Source organism: Peromyscus californicus, unplaced genomic scaffold (assembly GCF_007827085.1).
Source record: "Peromyscus californicus insignis strain IS unplaced genomic scaffold, ASM782708v3 Scaffold_14__1_contigs__length_90479793_seg_2, whole genome shotgun sequence".
Classification (NCBI taxonomy): domain Eukaryota; kingdom Metazoa; phylum Chordata; class Mammalia; order Rodentia; family Cricetidae; genus Peromyscus; species Peromyscus californicus.
In genome coordinates this window covers 16,380,045-16,400,980 of record NW_026294436.1, presented here as the reverse complement: position 1 = coordinate 16,400,980, position 20,936 = coordinate 16,380,045, and the positions used below count along the sequence as shown (strand labels likewise).

Genomic DNA, 20,936 nt, shown 5'->3' with positions numbered 1-20,936 from the left:
GGGTGAATAAAATTGTTTGATATATGCGGACACTCATGAATTCTGGGATGGAGATATGGGCATTTGTATTTTCTAATAGATTTTTGTTTTCATTTCCATTGCTCTCAATGAATTTTAATCACCAATGTCAAATGAGAGACAAAAGCTGGTCCACAGCCTTTATGCTGGGTGGTATATCTTTCCTGTGGTAGAAGCCACAGCTCAGAACCCAGATAAATAAGAAGGGTGGCCGATGCTGATTTCTCTGTTGTTATTCATTCATTTTCCTGCCCATAACCAAGGAGAAACATTAGTTAACACATTGTTCTCTACAGGCAACACTGGTTGGTACATCAGCGATTTCTCCAAGAAGCTTATTTCCAGCAGGTTCATCATTTGAAAGGGTTTGATTTTGTTTCTAAATAAATGCCAAACTCATCCATGTGTTCAAATAGCAGAACTAGAGGGCCAGCTTGTCATCAGAATAATCTGCTAGTCACTACTTCCAGATATTAAATATCAATTGACTGGAGATCATTAAAGGACTTCATTTTGGGTGCATAATTATCACAGTCCTGACTTATTTTCCTGCTAAAGAATGGCACAGAGAGTTACATGTGTCCTGGTATACATATCTCAACTCGGTGTCTGTCACTAGGGAAAACATCATGACTCTCAGAGTGATATAGTGGGAAGAGACTGAGTGGGTCTCCAGAGAGTCTCAATAGATGATAAACTCTCTTCTATGTAGTCTTCATATTTAGTTCATTTATGGCTCTATTATATTACGGACCCACAATAATATACGATGATAAATCAAGATTCTATTCCTACATCCACACTATTTAAAAATCTGAATTACACATCATGAGGAAGATTTCCAAAATACACAGAAAATATTTTTTATTCAACCTGTGACTACTATGATCTGCTGTTCAAGGGAAGATAGGATTTTCTTTGGTCAAGGACCAAAATTATACCTGAAAATACAACAGCAATGTCAGCCCTTCAATACTGTCTTTACGCCCTAAGCACTGGGCCTCAAATTTTGCACACTCAGTCTCAAAAGTTTCAGACATATAATGTAAGTGATATAAAATTAACACAAAGGGAAGTGTCCTAGAAAATATATGTAGCTTTTTTGAGATGCCACATCAAGTAAACAATGGACTTAAAATCTGATTACAAGCATATCCAGCCTTGAAATAGAAAGATCATATTTATATCATCTGCAAGCCCCTAGTTTACTCAAAATTAGTGTTTTGAAAGGTGGCTGCAAAATGAACAACATGAGATGGATTCGATATGATTGAGTTGATGTGTAAAGGACCATTTGCTGCATCCTACTGTGCTACTGAAGTCAGGAGTGAGAAGCATCTAAGGAATATGGGGCTGCAGAAATGGGTCCGTGATTAAGAGTGTACTGCTGTTGCAGAGGACCTTAGTCGAGTTCCCAGAACATACATCCCACAGCTCACAAGCACCTGTAGTTCCATTCCTAGAGGATCCAATGCCCTCTTCTGGCCTCCATGAGCAATGACACTCATGTGCATAAATTCTGACACACACATACACACATACACACACACACACACACACACACACACACACACACACACACACACACTTTTTAAAAAAATAGTGATTTAAAAAAAGAATCTAGAGTCATTTTGGTAAAATAAATGATAAATAACATACAGTGTGTTCAGTAAATGCTGACCAAGAAGGTGAATAAGGATTGGGTTAGAAATCTTACAACAGAGGCATATCTTTGAATTCCACAATGTGCACACTATTCAGAGTTAAGGAAAATCCAGGCAGCATACCTGGAACACCAACCCCAGGGGGCCCAGTACTTTCCTCTAGGTTGTGTAGCTAGTCAGGCTCAGGAAGCAAGAGAACCAGTTGGGTTTGTCAGAAAATAATCAATTCATATAATAAACCATTTCTGCCTTTTTTAATATTTTTCTCTAGGAAGAGGAATCCCATCCTCATGTCTTCCAGGCTACGAGAAGTTCTAGAAAATGTCATCTAACAGGGAGTTCAGAACATCTCTCTATTACTGTAGACTTCCTAATAGATAACCAGTCTCAGAGGACTTCGGTCATATGAGCTTGGAGGCCACCACAAACCCACTACCTAAAGAAAGATATCCTGGAGGCCTTTACCAAGTGCAATATAACCAGGCCAAAAATCAAAATGAATATCAAGATGTAAAAATCCAGCTTGTGATGGATACTGAGCCACTTTCCAATATCCTCTGGCTCCCTAGGGAATCTGGGGAAAGAATTTGTGGCACAAACAGGCAATGCTACACAGGGCAAAGGAGAATCAGAACTGGGGTGCTGCAATTTGTTAGCAATGCAACCTCATGGGTCTATTTCATCTCTCTGACTACTGATGGCTCATTTGCACACCGAGCATGTTATGAAGGACTCTGGGCTAGTTACAAATAGTTACAGGTGTCAGGCCAGATAAAAGTAACTAACACTTTCGTCATTTACTCTGTGTGAAGCACTAAAGGAAGTAAACAGCAACATAGGATGAGGAAACTAAGGCACTTTTGGAAATCGTGGAAGGCGAATGCTGTAGAAACAGAACTTGGACGGTGTGATCCTTCACAGAAGACCCTGCTCTTAAGCCACTGCACTGCATTGCCAATTAAAGGAGTCCAATACTCAGAAAGATTCCACAGAAACAAGTCCTGGCCATGTTTATCGATGCTAACTTTTCTATCACTACTTCAAAGGAGGTTATAGCTATTAAAAATATTCAAAAGTGAAATACCTGGGACAGGGCTGCAGAAGCTGCCCTTCAGCAATGCAGGTCTCTTTCTCAAGAAGTTCTGGGCATTCCTGGCCACCTCCAATAGCAATGTGCTTCACGTTCCGGCTCCTGCTCCTAACTCCAGGTGAGAGACTCCCAGAACGGCAAGTCTTGGAGCAGGGACTCCAGGGGGACCACTCGGAAGTCTCACAGTCCTTTGGTATCACACAGGGCTGGACAGTCAGTGGGAAGGAATCTTGCATGCAAAGGCTGAAACAATGATAGCAGAAAAGAGAATTAAAACAGAGATTAAATGGTCGCAACCAGCATTATGAAATTCTTACTACGAGAAAATAATGTTTAAAATTTAGTTTGAGTTTTGCGCGCGCGCGCGTGTGTGTGTGTGTGTGTGTGTGTGTGTGTGTGTGTGTGTGTGTGTGTGTGTACCCTGCCAAGGCACACATGTGAAGGTCAAAAGACAACGTTATGGAGGTTGTTCCTTTCTCCCAACATGTGGTTCAGGCTTGGCAGCAACAATGTTTAAACCTGCTGAGACATCACACTTGCCCTAATTTGACATTTTAATAGGAATTCCTTTTTAAATGAGCAGGCATCAGGATAGAACAATAAAGTAGATTACATGTTAAGAATGTAGACTTATAATAAACAGTGGTGCATACCTGTGGCTCCACCTACTCTAGAGGCTGAGGCATGAGGATGTTTTGAGACTAGGAGTTCTAGGTAAGGCCTCATGTTTCAAAAATAAAGTTTACTCTACTTCACACATAGCAACAAAGCTGCCTCACTCTAGAGGGATGTCTGCAGAAGATACATCCTACCTTGTCCCTTGACCAAAGTGTCTCCCTCATGATGTAAGCTATTGGCAGTCACTGACTGGGTCTGGGCTGTGCTCTCTGGCAGCACTGTTATGAGGTTACATTTTATTATATCCATTTTGCAGAGAAGAATGTGGGCTCGGAGAGCCTATATGATTTGTCCACTGTCAAAGGAAGGTAAATAAAAACTTTAGAGTAAGCTATCTATTCTCAGATCTACTGAGATACTTTCTAAAACGGGGTATTGATTATGTTTCTACACACCATTTGGCTCTTAGCATCAAATTTTTTCACGTGCAAAATTTGAGTAAAATTATATAGTTGAAGAGTCTAGTTGGGAAGCAGATACATTAAAGACTGTGATGATGAAGCTGATGCCATAGCACTTGTACTGCTGAGGAGAAGCACAAGACAGAGAGACATAAGCCCACTGGGAAGGCCGTCAGTGCTTAGATTTTGAAGGGCAGATGGGAGCTCCGCAGATCCAGGAGCTCTGTTCAGGGAAACTATACACTTGAAGCCATGAGATAATACTACCCTGTTGGGATGTGAACCTATGGTAAGTTGGATTCAAATGCTAAGTTTTCACAACACTTGACTTTGTGTGAATAACTTTAAAAATGACCACAATGGCAGTATTCACAGTATAAAAAAAAATGGCAAATGCTGCAAATCAAACTCTAATCATACAAGCCTGGTTGCTAAAGCTTTACAAGCACTACCAGGCAAGAGTTAAAGCCCACTCTGTTTTAATGAAGCATTAAAGGGCAAGTAGAAAAGTGGAGAGACAGGAAGTGGAGGATTCTTGAAAAGTGGACCTGAGAGGTGAGCGACATGGCTCAGCATCCCTTTAAAATCCTGAACCTGAGCTTGGTTCCCAGCATCTGTGTCAGGCACTGTGGTGGTTTGAATGTAATTGACCCCCATATTCTCACAGGGAGGGGGACTACGAGGAGAAGTGGCTTTGGTGGAGTAGGTATGGCCTTGTTGGAGGAAGTGTGTCACTGTGGGGACAGGGTTAGAGGTTACAATATGCTCAGGATACCACCCAGTGAGTCAGTTGACTTCCTGCTGCCTTCTGGTCAATATGTAGCTGGCACCATTACCACCTGCTCACTGCCATGTTCCCCATTATGATGATACTGGACTGAACCTCTGAAACTGTAAGCCAGTCACTCCAATGAAATGTTTTCCTTTATAAGAGTTGCTGTGGTCACGGTGTCTCTTCACAGCAATAAAAACCCTAACTAAGACAGAAGTTAGTACCAGGAACTGGAGTATGGCTATGATAGGCCTGACCATGTGTGTGTTTGGAGAAATTTGGACTTTGGTACTTTGGGTTATGAAAGCAGTGGAATGCTTTAAGCACTGCTTAATGGGTCATACTAGCGCAGTAAGGAAGAAAGAAGTGCTAAGAGTTATTTGAAATGCCAGGGGCTCACTCAAGTGGTTTAAGAGAAGAATTTTAGTATGTTGCCTAGAGATTGTTCTTGTGATATTTTGGTGAAGGAAGTGGCTACCTTTTGCGCTTGTCCAAAGAGTTTGCCTGAGACTAAAGTGAAGAGTTTTGGACTAATTCCATTGGCAGAAGAAATCTCAAAACAGCCTAGTATAGACTTTATCATGTGGATATTAGTCGTAACTCTAATGAAGATTTATAACGAAAAGGAGCAAGCTGAGAAGGGCAAATTACAAAATGTAAATTTTAAGGAGAAAAGGAGCACCAAAAATGTGAAATGGAACTAAATCCTGTGTTCAAGGAGATAAACAGATTAAGAAATAGAATACAGGAAGTGGTGACCTTAGGGCAAGATCCCATCCAGCTAAGTTCCCAATTTGTGAAAAGGAATTAAAGAAACGCTTAGAACCATGTGTGGTGGTGCAGGCCTTTCTTCCCAGCACTGGGAAGGCAGAGGCTTGCAGATCTCTGAGTCTGAGGCCAGCCTGGTCTACAGAGCAAGTTTCAGGACAGACAAGCTTAGGCCGTGAAAGACAAAAAGCTGGTGAAGATATAATTAAACAAGGGGGCCATGTTTCAGCCCCAGTAAATAGCAGAAATTGGCAGCATAGTCCACGTGGTTCTGGCTTTAGAGTTGTGGATAGAATAAATGGGTTATGGAATTTGACTCAGTGCATAAAGAAAGCCACTGAGGCAAGGCATGTGTCAGAGGTGTCCCTGAATGGAGGCCTAGGAGAGAGGTCATTGCATGAAGCTGTGAAGTTGAAGCCTAGATTGCCTTGGAGAACCCTAGATGTTAGAGATGCCAGAATCATGGGATACCTGCCAATGAGAGCTGCTAACAGGGAGTGAAACAAGCCCAAGAGAAAGAAGTATGTTGCAGTCAATAAAGCTTAACAGAGTTGGAGATCTGAAGAACATTTTTGACATTAGACGTGAAGGTGCAGTGTTTGGAGTTTGCTCAGCTTATTTTTGGTCTTTATTTTGTTCAGTATTTCCTCACTATGCTCCCTTCCCTATGTTTTGGAATGGTAATATATATCCTGTGCTATTATATGTTGGAAGTATATGATCTGCTTTTTGATTTTGATTTTATAGGGGATTACAGTTAAGAGATTGCATGAATCTCAGAAGACTTTGAACTTTGGACTTTTTAAACATTGTTGAGACTGTACTAGGCTATGGGGACTTTGAAGTTGGACTAAATGCATTTTGCATTACAATATTGTTACAAGTGTATGGGGCCAGGGAGTAGGACGTGGTGGTTTGAATGTAATTGTTTCCTATGCTCGGGATACTGCCCAGAGAGTCAGTTGACTTCCTGCTGGCTTCTGGTCAAGATGTAGCCAGCACCATGTCTGCTTGCTCACTGCCATGCTTCCCTTCATGGTGATACTGGATTAAACCTCTGAAATTGTAAGTGAACCACCCTAACTAAATACTTTTTTAAAAGAAAAGTTGCCATGGTCATGATGTCTCTTCACAGCAATAAAAACCCTAAGACATGCACCTAACTAACAACTGTCTATAACTCCAGCTCTAGGAGATCTGACACCCTCTCTGGCCTCCATAGGCGCCTTCACTTATATGCATATACTCTCACACAGACACATAATTTGAAATAAAATAAATCTTTTTTTTTTTAAAAAGTAGGTCTGGAAAGATTTCATGTTATGGGTGATGGAACATTAATTTAATTGAGATTAAATACTTTTTTTTTTTTCTTTCGAGACAGGGTTTCTCTGTGTAGCTTTGCGCCTTTCCTGGAATTCACTTGGTAGCCCAGGCTGGCCTCGAACTCACAGAGATCCACCTGGCTCTGCCTCCCGAGTGCTGGGATTAAAGGCGTGCGCCACCACCGCCCGGCTTGAGATTAAATACTTTTGAGTGGAGGAAAATCAGACTCAGGAGGATAATATTCAACATATTCACTGGTATTCCTTTATTTTTGCCAATTCCTTATTCAGTGCAAAGCACCCAAAATTTTGAGAGGAATAATTTTCTTAGAAATGTATGCATGTCAGTGTTTGAATACTGACTCCCAAAGTTAACCACATAGTCTGGTTGAATGCTGAGCTGTACGAAGGTTTTTGTAGTGATTCCTGCTGTATGATGTTTTGAGGATTTTAACTTGGGAAAATACGTAAATAGAGGACCTCCCACTTGAACAAAACAAAACTTGAAAACATGCTCATTGTTGTTCATAGTAGTGAGCAGGTTATAGTGAGATTTCCATATTCATATGTTTTGTTAAGCCACTGAGGGCTAATGTCACATTCTTAGATAATATCAGATAAAGCTGTGATCCAGTGTTTAATTTCTTAAAACTCCCTTTAGAACGTGTTGCTTCTTAGAAAATGGAAAGGGCAGTACATCTCATAAATTCATTAATTCAATGCCATATGCTCCGGATCTGAGATGAAATGCATGAGGAAGAACCTCTGATCCACCTAACAGAGAACATTCTGTCAATCTCAGGAGGCTGCGTTAAAGGCAGTTATAGGGAAGGGCTCTCACCCTTCAGTATGACACAATGGAACGCTGCTGATCGATCGACAAAACGTTTCTAGGATTTGAGTCCAGAATTTGTTATGTACTAAGCAATAAGCCCCAGGATGTCAGAATGCAGCTTTATATGAGTCTTTGAAAGAAGTAACCAATTTAAAACAAGACATTAAAGTGGGCCCAAATCCAATATGGCTGGCATCCTTGTAAACAGATGAGAGAGAGAGAGAGAGAGGAGGGAGAGAAAACCTGGGAAGACACAGGCAAAGGCCAGGTACATGTGAGTTATAGAGGGAGGCTTTGGAGATAAAGAAACCCTGCCATTGCCACGGTCTTGGATGCCCAGCTTCCAGAATTTGAGGAAATCAATTTGTTTTGTGTATCAACGGAACATGTGACATTTGGCACAACAGTCCAAGCAAAGCAATTCAGAAATCTATTCAACTCTTTCAACTTGTGTGTGTGTGTGTGTGTGTGTGTGTGTGTGTGTGTGTGTGTGTGTATGTTTTCAGAAAGTGGTTTCCCTTTTCCATGCTGTACTTTCCTTTCCCTTCATAAAGAAAGTTCTGGGGCCTGGGGAAGTGCTTAGTCGATAAAGCATGAGTAGGGACAACCACCAGAGTCCAAAGTGTGATCCATTAGTATGATTCGGGGATGGTGGTGCATGTTTATAATCCAACTGCAGGGGAGGGGAGATGGGTGGACCCCAGCAACTTGCTGGCCAGCTGCTCTCACAGTCAAGGAACATGGAACTGCAGGGTTGCATTAAGCCTGGAGCATTTTGTAAAGGACTCCTAATCTCTTGCTTTCTTTATATTTTAATAAAGGGCATATATCTCCTTGAATGTGTGTTGGTCTGCTTTATATGTCATTTTTACAAGCATATATCCCAAGGTTAAATTAATAATAATAACTAATAATAGTTAAAAGTACCATAACTGCCACCTTTCTAATTTGACCTGTGAATTCCTTGTAACTATGGAACTCTGAGTGCGCTGTGTAGTACATCATAAATATCTAGACCTTGAGTTTTGCATCACAGGTTCAAGGAATGAAATTTAATACGTTGCCTACAGAGTTTCACCCTCTTCAGAAGAAGAAAAATACTACAGCGTAATCTACTCACTCCCCTCCCCCAGATTTGTGGTGACCTTTCATGAGAGTGGACTTACCCTATAAACAACAGCACACAATGAACACTACTGCCCACACCAAAATGGGAATCGATCCCTTCATGGAAGGTGGTGTGCCTTTTTAATGAAACAGGCCTAAGCTGCGGATTTGTCTTTCAAACTGGAGATGCTGCGATAATTATGCCGGCTTGACATTTATGGATCATGCTGTCATCTGTAAATTACCTCACAAGTACTCAGCTGTAGAGGGAATCTTTGAAACTTAAAAACTCCTCTAGTTTTTACCTCTCCTGGAAATGTAAGGACATGTCTTCCCTTACAAATGAACAGAGATGGCTACAAAATAAAAGACATTACTGAGGTGCCCCAGGTCGTTAGCCCCACACTTAGGACTGCCTAAAAGCAGCACTAAATATTTAAAACACAGGGGATAAGAGGAGCCTCTCCCTTCCCAGTAAAGACTAATAGTTCATTCAGATGCCCTTAAATGAACACAAATCCCACAAATTCATGTAAAATTCCTATGTCCACTGCAAGCCTACTCCCATTTTTGTTCTTTAGATTTAAAACTATCATTTTCAGACTGAATTGAACTATTTCAGGTTATGTCATACTTTAAATATTTATGTGTTCATAAATAATATATAGTAGTATCATCGATTTTTAAGTTTTTGCTTAAATATTGCATATATATATATATATATATACATACATACATACATAGGCTACTCTGGAAATATTTCCTCATTAATATTATGGTTTCTAGGGCTATCCATGATGATAACATGGAAACAGTCCATTTAAATTTTATTTCTGAATACTATTCTAATATATAGGCTTTGTTTAGCAATCATTCCTTGTTGGGGACCATTTGGTCACATTCCATCTCTTGCCTGTTTCCACAAGATGATGAATTATCTGTGTATGTTTGTACTTGACAGACATTGTAGAGTTGGAATGGAAAGTTGCGAGCTACACTTCCCAAGGGCTTGGGGGAAGAGGTAAAGGAGAAAAGAAGTCAAGCTGGAAGTGTGTTAACAATTCTATGGGGACAAATGCCTGAACGTAGTGATTATGACGAGTTAGAATGATGCAGACCAGAGCTGAGTCCTACCCCTATGTCTAACCCATTGCTGTGATTATAAAAAAAAGTACAATGTATGTGATTATAAAAAAGTACAATGTATCTATTTAAGTTATTTATCTGATCTCTGCATATATGTTACAGTTGTGTAACTTGGTCTTCCTGTGAGACTCCTAACAATGAGAGCAGGGGCTGTCTCAGATTGTGTTGCCTGCTTCTGGAAACCATTCCTCCTACTAGATGGCCTCATCTAGCCTTAATAGGAGAGGAGGTGCTGAGTCTCACTGCAACTTGGTTTACCATGACTGGCTGCTATCCAGGGGAGGCCAGCCTCTATCTGAAGAGAAACAGTAGAGGATGAGTGGATGGTGGGGGTGCTGGGAAGAGGGGTGGCAGGTGAAACGTTGATTGGGACATAAAAAACTAATAAAAAACAAAACAAAAATGGTGCAATGTGTTCTTAAGAAACCACTATTTCCCACCAATTCAAAAGTTAAGAATGCCACCAAATAGCATCAGAAACCCATGGCTGAGATGTCCTTTTTTTGTTCTGCACGGTGCTTGGGATGGCCTAAATCTGTATTTCCAGGCTGTGGTCTCTCATATTCCACTCTAGAGTAAACCATGACTTCTCTGTGAGATGAGAGCTGTGTTTTTGGTTCGACAAATACTTGCACATTCAGGTTAGAGGTGCTCACATTTCCCGTCTTGTCTGCCCCCAGTTTTGGTGCTTTCCATATTCCCAAGGAGTTATTGAAAGCACAGACTTCCCAACCTGTGACTTGGCCCCTATGGCTAGTGTACTGTGGCAGGATGAAGGGAAGCTCCCTTGGTCCCCACATCCTACTTCTTGGAGTCTATGAACATGAAAGTTTACAGGGCCAAAGGGGCACTGCACATGTAGTTAGTGTACGGGTCCCTTTAGGTGATGACTTCAAGAATCCAAGTGCACAGGGGGCAATCCCAGTCCACAAGAAGAGACAGAGGGGCATGGTCAAATGGGATTTGAGGACAGCAAAAGTTATGATGATGCTGAGTCACAAACCAAGGAACATAGAAACTTCAGTAAAGCATGTGATTTCCCTAAGAACCCCCCCAAAAGAACACAGAATTCCTTTCCTTGTTTTAGGATTTTAACCTATCTTTAGTCTCTGGAGCATATGGCTTCCAATCAAACTAAAATTAAAGAATGCATTCATACACATAGAAGCACACAACAGTGGATAGGTCCAGTCACTCACTTACACACATCGGTGACCTACTGTTGGCCTCAATGACACAAATATCAGCTTGCCATTTTATTTGTATGATCGTATATGATATATCTCTGTAGACACACTTTAAAATGTCATGTTAAATCATGGTTTTGTACCTTCTGAGGGTGTGTGGATGTGTGGTCTTTTGGGTTTTCCTCCTCATCCCACTGCCAACTTTTCACAATTTTTCTTTTGTAAAATCTTAGAGTTTTCTTCATTGTTCCAACTATATTTTGCTATTCAACTTCACTAGGTCTTCTTTTTTTAAATCACTTTCAGTTATTTTTTTATATATTTAATTTTATTTTCTGTATTAATTTCTTTCCTACTTTTTTGCCAGAGTTCTTTCAGGGTTTTATTGATTTGGGAAACAAAACAAATAAAAAAGTAAAACAACCAAAAAAAAAACCCTTTTAATGTTCATGATTTCTTTATTTCTAATTTATTCTTTTAAATATCACATTGTTTTTTTAATTCCAGGACTATTGTATCATATATATGAGTGAGCTTTGTCAACATTTATTCTTGCTCACTAGAGAGTCTCCTTTTATTCCAAGTACTGATTTCTGTTCATTTTTGTCTCAACTCTTCGTGTTGGACTGAGGTCAGCTTTACCACAGCACTGTCATTAGGAATTACCGTGGGAGAACTCCAACACAAATTAGAAGCTCTTGGATCACACACGGGGATCATCAAAAGGGCAGACATTCCCATCAACAGATCATACAGCGACCTGATCATTTCACCAGAGTCCCTCAGCTGATGCTCTTCCCCAGGCCTCCTCCTTCAGTTTGCCTTTGTTTAGACAAGAGTGCCAAGTCCTGAGCTTTGTGTGTGAAGGTGTGTGTGTTGCCTCATCAATGCTGACTGCAGCAACCCTTTTTCTTTTTAGGGTACTGGAGAGTCAACCCGGGGGCCCCATGCATATTAGCTAGGAATTCTACCATTCAGCTCCAACCCAGATACTGACTAGGGAAGGAAGCATTCTTGCCAACACTGTGGGAACCTTCACTAGGCCTGTCTGCCCGCAGAACAATAGTTTATGTGTACCTTATATACTGGAAACATTTGTTTTACCACTTAGTGCCTGTAATTGCTAATGCTTTTAAAGATAGTGTGTTCGGACAGAACAGGCGAGGCTGCAATAGCTCAGAAACCCCACATCACAATTTTATCAAAATAACCATCTCTCTTCACCTCAGTTTCATTTACTTATTCTGTTGTTTTCCTTTACGGAAATCTGTTGCAGCCTGTTCTGTTATGAGGAGGCCCTTCCAGCCTCAGCCTTCAGACTGTGCCTGTCTTAAAGATTCACCATCTGAAATACATCAGAGGCTTCCAAGTTCATCTTCAAGCCAGAAGAGGATTCAGCAGGAATATGTCTCAGGGTGACTCAGGACATTAGCCTAAGCTTGCTTATGTGACTCTTTCGCAGGTCATTGGTCTCATCTTAATGAAAGACTTTCCCGTGGGCCATGGGAGATGTGAAAATGCAACAAGCACACAGATGGATGTTTAATGCAATGTGCGTATAAATTGAATCACTCCATGACTCCAAGTGAAGGAAAATCTCCATTTTACCTTGAGAGTTTACATCTTTATCCATTTACTATTATTTAAGTGGGGATGCATAATATAGAAGAAGAATGTGTTATGTTCATTTTGCTGTATTTAACTGGATCTCTGAAAAGTTATATGACTCAAGGCCTTGCAAAAGCCACAAAATGATCTACTCTATAAATCAATATATTCCTAGACAGTTAAATCTACCTCACACGTGGCTTAAAAAGTATGGATTAGAATAATTGAAAATGTATGAGTAAAGTCTAACTGAGAACCTATTTCTATTTCTTTTCATTTTGTCCTAAATTATATAATATTGGTTTATAGAATTTAAAATCACCAAAGTAACTTTATAGTTTAAAAAAAGCCTTTTCTCCCCTGAAAAATGAAATTGCAACTAGGAGAGCATTTTTGATACTCCAGACAAAGCAATGGGCCATTTCAAAGTATGGTTGTTCCATTCACTTAAGAAACACTGTTGTCCACACAGCAGCAGATTACTCAAATTGCGACATAAAAGCAGGGTAATGGGCACTTCTCCAGGTTATAACTTGGGGAACATTTGAAAGATAACACCATGAAAATAATACCAGGAAATGAAGTGAAAGTGGAGAACTAAAGGACAGCCGAAGTGGGATTAAAGGAAGACAGATCTGGCCGATGGCACATGATACCTGCTATTAGTTTTGCTGATTTCGGTTTCTGCCACCTGTCGGGCACATGAGGACACACAACAAAAAGATGGCAAGGATGAGAACTTAGAAGAACGCCTGCACATGCCAAGGTCTATGCGACTTCCAGGTAGTTAAGAACATCGCTCTAAATGACCATTACTACCCACTACACTGTAGGATTTTGAAAACAAAGATGCTTGAGTAAACAGAACATTCTAAAAACTGTCTAGAAGATGATTTATAAAACATGAATTGACTTTAATTTACCAAGAAAAACACTTAGGACTATCAGGAGACTTTTTCTAAAAGACTTTGTAAATAATCTCTACAATCTCCTTTCTTACCAAATTAACCTGATGTATTTCTCACTTTAAAAAATATGTTTACCAAAGTAAGGTTAGTGTTTAGAAATAATGGGACATGCAGCTGTTTGTTCTCAAATGCTCAATAAAGCCAAACTCTAGTATTAAACCAAACCCTAGTATTAAAATCCCTCTTAATTTCTTTTCATGATACATACAATTTTGATTTTTTCAATAGGCAATAAACCTAAAATCACACTGTAAAGCTGAAATAGCAGTATGAAATTCTGTTTTATATGCTGTTTGGTGTTCCTAGGGAATGGAGATTTCTCTGTAGATACAGATGTAAGTGCACGGATATACCAAGGCATTAAATTCTCCAGAAGGAATATCCTTGGTGTGATGTTATAGTAAACGGGAATGTGTTTAGTATTATGATCATTTCCTGTCACTAGAAAACATGATTCAGCAGAGATTTAAAATGTAGTGCAAGTCTCAGGATATAAGAGATTTTATCTTCTCCAAATTTCTTAGACAGAATACTAAGAATGATATGTAGGTACAGATTAGAGAGTGTATACAACTGAGGAGAGACTAAAGCCACGGAACCACCATCTGAGGGCTTAGCCACTATTTTTCCATTTATGGAGAAGGAAACTGAGTCCCCAGAAGAGAAGTGATGTCTTTTTTTTCAAACAGGAAAATAATCACACAGCAGAGCCAAAATTAAAGAGCTTCTTTTGAGTTCACCTTTCTGGTTTTGCCTAGTGAAAACAGACATGTAAGAACTCTTCTTGTTGTTATAGACTCGATTTTACAAGGTTCTAAGGTTATATCAGAAAGAAAAGGCCTGTTTTAAATCGCAGCTTTGATTGACTATGGTTGTGTCTTAACTGAAATCTTCCCATTCCCATCAACTCCTCTAAAAAGGAAAGGAAATTCATCTTTACATTATCCTTGCATTCCAGTCCTGGAGACAGAATATGTGCTCTCTCTCTCTCTCTCTCTCTCTCTCTCTCTCTCTCTCTCTCTCTCTCTCCTTTCCTCCCTCCCTCCCACCTGCCCCCAGTGACAGGACAATGCCCCTCTCTCTTATAAAAGACTCTAATCATTACCACCTGTGACTATCATTTTACTTGGCCAAAAGTACTTGGTCCAAGTAATTAAATTTAGAATCTTGAGACAGTGGTGTTTCTGTGAAGGAAAATTTGACAATATCTAACAAGATTTGTATAGATCTTTCTTTTCACTGTATTTCTAGAAAGTTATCCTTCAGAAGACATAATTATAATAATCATAAAAATACAGGCCCCTGAGGTTACTCACTTGAAAAGTATAGATTAACAGAAATACTGGAAATAAATCTCAATCAATAAAGGAAAAATAAAAACACTATGACTAAAAAACACAAAGCCAGAGAAAGGGTTTCATTACGGATGGCACAGTGACATAAAAAGAAAGCTGTATGCCAAACATTAGTGAGCATTTCCACAACTATACGTCCAAGAAGCCACTACAAAGCTTCCTTGGGGAAAGAGAAGGAGCCAAGGCAATGACTAAAGCCACAAACATTTTCAAAGAAATGACAGCAAGAAAGTTCCCAACCTTAGAGAAAGAAATGGACATCCAAATACAAGAGGCATATGGAACCTCAAATAGACATGGACAGAAAATAATCTCTCCATGTAATATCACAGTCAAGATGTCAAAATTACAAAGAAAAAAATGGCAATATGAAAATGTATAAAGGAAAAAATGCCAACATACATAAAAAGACAGAAATATTAGAATAATAGTGAATCTCTCTTTAGCAATTGGCAAAATGAATGGAATGATGCATTTCAAGTCCTGAAAGTAAACTGTCTACCAATATTTCTATGTTTTTTAAAATTATCTTTTAAAATTTATGAATAAATAAGACTATTATAAGATGAAATCATCCCAGGTCATTCAAGCCAGTGCCTGAAAACACACATGAAGGAATGCCATACACAGAGAAAGAAGAAAGACAATAGCAACCATTAGATAAAGAATTAAGTCCGTGAGAGGAATAAACCAAGGATGAGCTAGGAGGAATCCTTCTTGTCCAATGTAGTATGTCAGCAAATCCCTAATTCTAATAGGGGAGGAAGAAAAGATGCAATAATAAACAAACAAATCAGAAGCAACCACAGGAACTTGTAAATTCTCATTGATAACCTTAAATGCACATGGCTTCTCCTCACCATTCAAAAGACACAGAGTAGCTTACTAAATTAAAAATCAAGGTGCAGAAAGACATGCAATTGGGTGAATAGGGATGTGGAGAGAATTTAGGAGGAGATAGGGGAGGGGAAAGAATGATCAAAATATATTGTATAGAAAGAAAAACACTTAAATATCATGGTCCAACTGTGCTGTTTCCAAAAAATGAAAAAAAAAAAAAGATACATACACCACTGGCAAAAGGAGAGTAAGAGAGAACAACTGGTCAAGAAGAGAAACTAGCTGTAATGTGAGTACACTGGTGTTTTCCTGACTGTATGAAACAAATGCTAAAAGGTGTGAGAACTCACCATTGCTGGACAATAACAGTGGGGGATTTCAACACCTCACACATCTTCGAAACTAAAAACTGGCCCAGAAACTGCTCCCTATGTGAGCTACCTTTAACTGCTACGTGCAGAATATCTACCCAGGAGAAAGAAGACCAACATTCACAGCAGCTACAAAATACTCTTTAAAACTATGTTAATGTCAAACACATTAAAAATAAAATTACAGCAATATGGATGAGAAGGGAAAAATATGAAAGTAAAGATGTAGTGGGAAAAAATATCCTCCATTTCTGTTCTCACTAACACAGGGGTAAATCATATGACCTCCATTAGTATCTAAGAACAAACTGCTAAAAGAATCTGTGAATGCAATTGACATTTGTTTATGTTTGGTGAGGAACAGGGAGGGGAAATGTATTTCCAACTCCAGTTTAGTGACATACACAGAAGAATAAAATAAAATAACCATCATATCTGAGAGCTTGAGGTGATGGTTCTTTTTATGGTCTTAAAATGTATCATCGTGCAGGTGTCCCTCTCTGGGGATATCATGTTGTATTTACTCAACTAAAGTGACCTGTGAATTGAGAGTGTATTTAACACAGTCCAAATGATCATGGGTCTTAACAGGATGCCGTACCAAATGGGCTTGACCAGAATACAAGTCAAATAACTTCATCTGAATTTTACTCACTAAAACAAAGACAAATAGGATTGTTGTTCTAATAGAATCCTATTTCTTCACATAGAGGTACTTCTACTCTGGCAACCAAAGTAAAATAAAGACAAAAATTGAATAGACATTTCCATTTCATGAGTTAAGGTATAAAAAGCCAGTAGCCACGGACAGAGAAAGAAGGACTGATAGGATGTGTGTATTTTTAAAGGTAATAATGGAACTGGAAGGAGAGTCTTATCAAAGTGAAAGAGAAAACTAGGAGGCACAATGAGATCATTAAAACCAAAAGGTCATGGGAGTGGGGTGATGACTCAGTGGTTAAGAGCCTTTACTGCCTGTGCAGAGGACCCAGGTTTAGCTCCCCGCACCCACACAGCAGCTTCAACCATCTGTTGGACTCCAGTCCAATGTACCAGATATCCTCTTCTGCAGGCCTCTGTGAGGACTGCAGACACATGACACACTTACACACATGCAGGAAAAACACTCAAACACATGAAACAAAATACATAGATCATTAAAAACAATTTAAATGTAAGAGGTGAAGAGGACAGCACAGAGAACCATGCCCTGCTCAGCACTGCAAATATTAAATGTGAAAGGAAAATCGCTGGGGGTGTTTATTGAAGGACATAGTGGTCGATGAGATGGCCGGCAAAGGGCATTCATTAAAGCTGTTTCCTAGACTGAGAAAGTGACTTTCAGCAACACCCTACAGCAGTTGCATTATGGAAGCGGAGACAGTTTTTTCCCTATGTCATAGGTACAAGAGTGAGCAGATGCCATAGTCAAAACAGATGAAATGCAGCACCACTGTTCCTACAGCCTCCCAGAGACCAGCAAAGGGCAGCAGGCCTGAAGGCAGACACCTGACAGAAAGAAAACAGTTTTTACGTTCAAAGCACGCCGATTAGGACAAACTAAAAGGTTCATCAAGAAGCACAAAGACAGTGATGTTTTTCCTAAACACCGAAATTACAATAGCATGACATAATCATGGCCTTTTTGACTCTCCTCCCCAGCTGGGATTACCTGGACAAGATCATTGGGGGGGGGGTGTCCTCACTGGCCCAACCCTCCCTAAGCATCTATAGGCAGTTAATGAATGGTTGCTGTGGCAAGAAGAGAAATTGTCTTCAGTGGTGTAGTCAGGGGTCAGTAGTCCAGGCTCCCATAAATAACCCATCACCCATGTTCTTGTAAGTAACACCAATTAAACTCATTGAGTCACCAACACAAAGAAAAGCCAGACATGAAAGCTGAATGGAAGTTTTAGAGAGAGGACAGGAATCTGCAGGAATTGAAGGGGAACAGTGACAGTGATGGAGGGTGCATATGATCAAAATTTATTATACACATGTGTGAAAATGGCTTTATGAAACCCATTAGATATAATTAAGGCCTGCTTATATAAAACTAAAAGGGAAGGAAGGAAGAAATAAGGAAAGAGAGAGATTTCTCTGGGGAGATGTATTTCAACCTTTTCATCATTCCTGTGAGGCAATGCCAGCCAGCAGAGCGCCCGAGTCATCTAGAAATGAGACAGCTCTGTCAACCACAAGCTCAAATGGCTGGCAAGAGCACACGTCTGTCTTGGCTGTAGAAGGTGGAGACACAGAAATGCCCTCACTAACACTGTATTTCCTACCAGCTTGATCATTCCATGGCAGGATATGAGGCATTTCATAACCCTTGATGAATGTTCATGAGATACGATTTCATAGCATAATATGGAGGGATTCTGGTTTAATATGCTGCCTGAAGTGTTAAATAGATCACAGGGACCTCTGGTGCCCATCCAGGCAAGCAAGGGTCTTGGGCATAGATGCTACATAGACAGACAAACAACCCTTAGATCCATCAGAGAACTAATGTCCAAAGGCAATTGACGAACCCTAAAATTGCAGAGGCGAGAAGCAGAGGAAAACAAATACAGCCTATTGAAAGAAAAGCAGGAGCAGAAACCAGCCCTACAGGCAGGACAGGACAGGAAAAACCTAACAAAGGTGGATCAAGGCTCAGTGTGGAAAAGCTCCTGGAAGACTCAGCGCCTGGGAACCCTTTCATAAATGTTACCTAAAAATTAACAGCAGATAGCAAGTCAGAGCTCCAGGAAACTCAGGAAAGACCATACAGGGTAAACACTGAGAACAAAGGAAACTCCTAAGCACAAATAGCTCTCACCTATTACATTAGTTCATTCATAGACATTGGCAGCAACAAATGCTGGCATGCAAAGACATAGGGATTTCTTTTCATCGATTGTAGGAATGTAAGTGGTTTAAACACTTTGGAGGAGAGTTGGCTGATGTGGAATATTAGTTGAAGATGTGTTACATCTGTTTACGCTGTGGAACATTTGTCTAATGTTGCAAAGATGTGTTCATTCTTTTATGTTGCATTTGTTTAACTCTGTGAAGCTATGTTATTTTGCCTGCCTAAAACACCTCATTGGTCTAATAAAGAGCTGAATAGCCAATAGTGAAGTAGGAGAAAGGATAGGCATGGCTGCCAGGCAGAGAAAATATAGAGAAGGAGAAAAAGATCAAGGAGTGGGGGAAAAATTAAGAAAGAGGAGGAGGACATTAGGAGTCCAGTTACACAGCAAGCCATGGAGTAAGAAGTAAGGAAAGGGATACAGAAATAGAAAAAAGATAAAAGCCCAGAGGCATAAGGTAGATGGGATAATTTAAGTTAAGAAAAGTTGACTAGAAATAAGCCAAGCTAAGGCTGGGCATTCATAAGAAAGATTAAGCTTCTGTGTGATTATTTGGGACCTGAGTGACAGATCCTCCAAAGAGTAAAGAGTTAAAAAAAAACTACAGTTGATACTTCTACTTTTAATATTTTAATTTAATATTTTATTTTCTTTTATTTTAATTGCATGTATCTATCTGTGGGTTATATGCCATACACATGGATATGCACTAAGATGTCAGAAAAGAGCTTTGAATGCACCAGAACTGCAGTGACTGAAGGTTGGGAGATGCCCAGTGTGGCTGCTGGCAAATGTCCTCTGCAGGTCCTCTGCAAGAATGCATTCTCTTAATCACTGAGCCACTTCTTCTGATCACACACTTAATGGCTCCTTACCAAAGTCAAGCACACTCTTTCCATAGTGACTGTACTCCTAGGAATCTCTACAAAAGAATTTATACAGTGTACACAAACATATCTGTACAATTTCTTTTTACTGTAACTGTATTTATAATAGCCCAGACCTGGAAGCAACCAAAATGATCCTTGGGAAATGGAGAAAGGAACTGTGATACCATACAATAGTACATTAGCCAGTTATGAAAAGGAAGTGGACATTGAGTTGAGAGGATGTCTCAGTGTTTAGAACAACATGAATTAAAGCCCCAGCACTCACATTAAAAGCCTGATGTGCCTATGCACATACATGTGATTTCAGTGTTGTTAGGGGTGTAGGTATTGGGATTTCTGGGGCTTACTGGCTGCCAAGCTTGCTCCAAATTCAGTGAGAAACACTGTAGCAAGAGAATGACAGTCAACACCCTCCTCAGGCCTCTGTGTAGGTAGAGGCATGTACACATACCACTCACATACCAGAAACAGCAACAAAAACCATTGGGCTAAACCATGGATGAATGTAAATGAAAAGAAATCAGAAAAGGTACATGGTATATCATTTCATCTCTGTGGCATTCTGAAAACTTTATAAAGTTTGGAAATAGTGAAATGAACAGTGGTTGCCTGGACTTGGTGGGGAGAGAGTGAGAGTCAATTCTGGAAGATATGCAATGAAGGGACATGTTACTCTCTACTTGTCCAACTCATGGCCTATAGGAAGAGAGAAGACAGAGGCAAGGCCCCAGCTCTAAATGCATTAATATTGGCCTTGGTTCAACAAGTATCACCAAGTGCATGTTGTGGACTAAATTTTATTTCCTAAATTTAGACTTAAACTTCTTTTTGGAGTTGAGGACTTTGAGAATTGACTAGGGCATGAAGGAGACACTTGGGTAAGACTTAACACTCATACAAAGGAGCTTGAACATACAGCCTCTCTCTCTCTCTCTCTCTCTCTCTCTCTCTCTCTCTCTCTCTCTCTCTCTCTCTCTCTCTCTTTCTCTCTCTCTCCATAAGGGCATGTGTAAAAGCTGGACTGATGGCTGGGAAGAGAGCCCTCATGAGGAATC

At 39.9% G+C, this 20,936-nt stretch overlaps 1 protein-coding gene across 2 annotated transcripts in view; it reads right to left on the bottom strand.

The window, feature by feature from the left end:
• Thsd7b (thrombospondin type 1 domain containing 7B) overlaps positions 1–20,936 on the bottom strand; it is an 831,070-nt gene that overhangs the window by 509,503 nt on the left and 300,631 nt on the right. For both annotated transcript variants that reach the window (XM_052736826.1, XM_052736827.1), the window contains exon 4: positions 2,767–3,015. In XM_052736826.1, coding sequence (XP_052592786.1) covers positions 2,767–3,015 — 249 coding nt within the window. The remainder of the gene's footprint in view (positions 1–2,766; positions 3,016–20,936) is intronic.